The 2,955-nt window shown below is 46.9% G+C and overlaps 1 protein-coding gene across 1 annotated transcript in view; it reads right to left on the bottom strand.

The window, feature by feature from the left end:
- The window catches only part of LOC108523766 (unconventional myosin-If-like), a gene marked incomplete at its 5' end in the record, with an annotated part of 6,313 nt that extends 3,981 nt beyond the window's left edge, over positions 1–2,332 (bottom strand). The window contains one exon of the mRNA XM_017864544.1: positions 2,251–2,332. Coding sequence (XP_017720033.1) covers positions 2,251–2,332 — 82 coding nt within the window. The remainder of the gene's footprint in view (positions 1–2,250) is intronic.
- Positions 2,333–2,955: the final 623 nt, after the last annotated feature.

Here is a 2,955-nt window from a genome sequence, read left to right as displayed (position 1 = left end):
ATAATAGTATAACGGAGTACCATAGACTGGGTTGCTTATAAACAGTAGAAAACGATTTCTTAACAGTTCTGGAGTCTGCAGAGTCCAAGGTCAAAGTGCTGTCAAATTTGCTGTGTGGTAAGGAACCTTCCTGGATCATAGATGTGTTCTTTTTCTCTGTATCCTCACATGGCAGAAGGGGTGGAGGAGCTCTCTGGGGTGTGTTGTGTAAGAACACTAATCCCATTCATGAGGGCTTGGCTCTCATGATTTGACTACCTCAAAAAATCTGCCCTTGTGATTAGATTTCAGCAGATAAACTTTTGGGAACACAAACATTCAGACCACAGCAGATGGTTTTGTTTTTTATCCCTCTGCTTGCTTTGGGTTTCTCTCATTTTATTTTATTTTATTTTATTTATTTCCTTTATTTTCTTTGCCACAAAAGGGAACAACATGGATAAATTGTACATTTTAAAATGGTTAATAAGTCTGGGTGCAGTGGCTCACGCCTGTAATCCCAGCACTTTGGGAGGCTGAGGCAGGTGGATCACCTGAAGTCAGGAGTTCAAGACAAGCCTGACCAACATGGTGAAACCCCATCTCTACTAAAAATACAAAAATTAGCCGGGCATGATGGTGGGACGCCTATAATCCCAGCTACTTGGGAGGCTGAGGCAGGAGAATCGCTTGAACCCAGGAGGTGGAGGTTGCAGTGAGCTGAGATAGTGCTACTATACTCCAACCTGGGAGACAGGGCAAGAGACACACACACACACACACACACAAAAAAAGACTGTGGTGATGGTTGCACAATTCTGGGAATTTGCTAAACGTCATTGATTTAGATGCTGCTTAATGTGGGTGGATTTAATGGTAAGTCTGCTGAAACCCTAATGTGCACGTGGATCCCTGGGAGATGTGGGTGCATTCTGGTTTAAAGGTCAGGTTAGATTCAAATAGTTCTAAATCTGTTTGTTCAGATTCTGATAGTTCAGAATCAGATGCAGATGCTGATTCTCCAGGTCTGGGGTGGAGTTTGAGATTCTGCCTTTTTTCCCCCTCAGAGATAAGGTCTGTTGCCAAGGCTGGAATGCAGTGGCGCAGTCACGGCTCACTGCAGCCTCCACCTCCTAGGCTCAAGTGATCCTTCCATCTCAGCCTCCTGAGTAGCTGGGACTAATTAATTTATTATTATTATTTTTTTTTACTGGCAGAGTACACAAGTAAAACGATTTTTTTTTTTTAGAGACAGGGGTCTTGCTACGTTGCCCAGGCTGATCTTGAACTTGGGATCTCAAGTGATCCTTCTGCCTAAGGAGATTCCACATTGGAAACAAGGCCCAAGGATGCCCAGGTTGCTAGTCTGGGAACCACATGTCAAAACTTTAAGGATCCCTGTCTTATTACTTTACACCTGATACTACATTCTTTGTGGGTTTTTTGTTTTTGTTTTTTGAGATGGAGTCTCGCTGTCGCCCAGGCTGCAGGCTGGAGTGCAGTGGCGCAATCTCAGCTCACTGCAAGCTCCGCCTCCTGGGTTCACGCCATTCTCCTGCCTCAGCCTCCCGACGAGCTGGGACTACAGGCGCATGCCACCACGCCCGGCTAATTTTTTGTATTTTTAGTAGAGACGGGGTTTCACTGTGTTAACCAGGATGGTCTCGATCTCCTGACCTTGTGATCCACCCACCTCTGCCTCCCAAAGTGCTGTGATTACAGGCATGAGCCACCGNAAAAAAAAAAAAAAAAAAAAATTAAATTAGCTGGGTGTGATGGCACATGCCTGTAATTCCAGCTACTTGGGAGGCTGAGGCAGAAGAATCGCTTGAACCCAGGAAGCGGAGGTTGCAGGGGGCTCAGATCGTGACACTGCACTCCAGCCTGGGCAACAGAGCAAGACTCTGTCTCAAAAAAATAAAAATAAAAAAATTATTGGATATTATTAAGATGGTAAATTTTATGTCATGTGTATTTTACCACAAATTAAAAAAATGGTAAATGACTAAAGACCAAACAAAAATGTATTAGAATAATGGTCCACTTCTGCACTGAAGGAGTTGATGGAGACCTCCAAGAAGCTGGTTCAAGCCCCCTAAACCCAGACCTGGAGGAAGACCCTGCTGGACAGATGACGTCACAGACAGAGGCAGAAGCCCCAGGATTGGCGGAGAGACAGACATTGGAATGAGAGAAACAGGGTCTGGACCCCAGGCAGGGTGGAACTCAGTCCTCCCCCGGCCTGCTCCCCGTTGTACACCCCAGGCCCACCTTGATCTTGGAGCCGGCAGTGCTGGGGCGCCCCTTCTTGTCTCCATCCAGCTTCTCGGGGAAGAGCATCCGGAGAAAGGCCCTGGGTAGGAGAGGGGAGAGGAGGAGTTGGAGGTATGGCTGGACCTTGGGGTGCCCTCCTCCAGAGGTGGGGCAGCCTCAATGCCACAATGCAAAATATGGTTCTCTCAATGTAGAGGGGAGTTGTGATGGGTGAGATGCGGAAGGTTGGTATTTTTTTTTTTTTGAGATGGAGTCTCTCTCTGTCACCCAGGCTGGAGTGCAGTGGCACGATCTCGGCTCACTTCAAGCTCTGCCGCCTGGGTTCACGCCATTCTCCTGCCTCAGTCACCCGAGTAACTGGGACTACAGGCGCCCGCCACCACGCCCAGCTAATTTTTTGTATTTTTAGTAGACACAGGGTTTCACCGTGTTAGCCAGGATGGTCTCAATCTCCTGACCTCGTGATCCGCCCGCCTCGGCCTCCCAAAGTGCTGGGATTATAAGTGTGAGCCACTGCGCCTGGCAGTTGTTTTTTTAATTTGTTTTTTGAGACAGGGCTTCGCTTTGTCTTCCAGATTGGGGGGCATTGGTGTCATCATAGTCACTGCAGCCTGGAACTCCTGGGCTCAAGCCAATGTGTGAATATATTGAATGCCACTGAATTGTACATTTTATTTTACTTTATTTTATTTTATTTTTTAT

This window comes from Rhinopithecus bieti, unplaced genomic scaffold (assembly GCF_001698545.2).
Source record: "Rhinopithecus bieti isolate Rb0 unplaced genomic scaffold, ASM169854v2 scaffold_77432, whole genome shotgun sequence".
Lineage (NCBI taxonomy): Eukaryota > Metazoa > Chordata > Mammalia > Primates > Cercopithecidae > Rhinopithecus > Rhinopithecus bieti.
The sequence above is the reverse complement of the archived record's forward strand: the minus strand, read 5'-3'. Positions and strand labels throughout refer to the sequence as shown.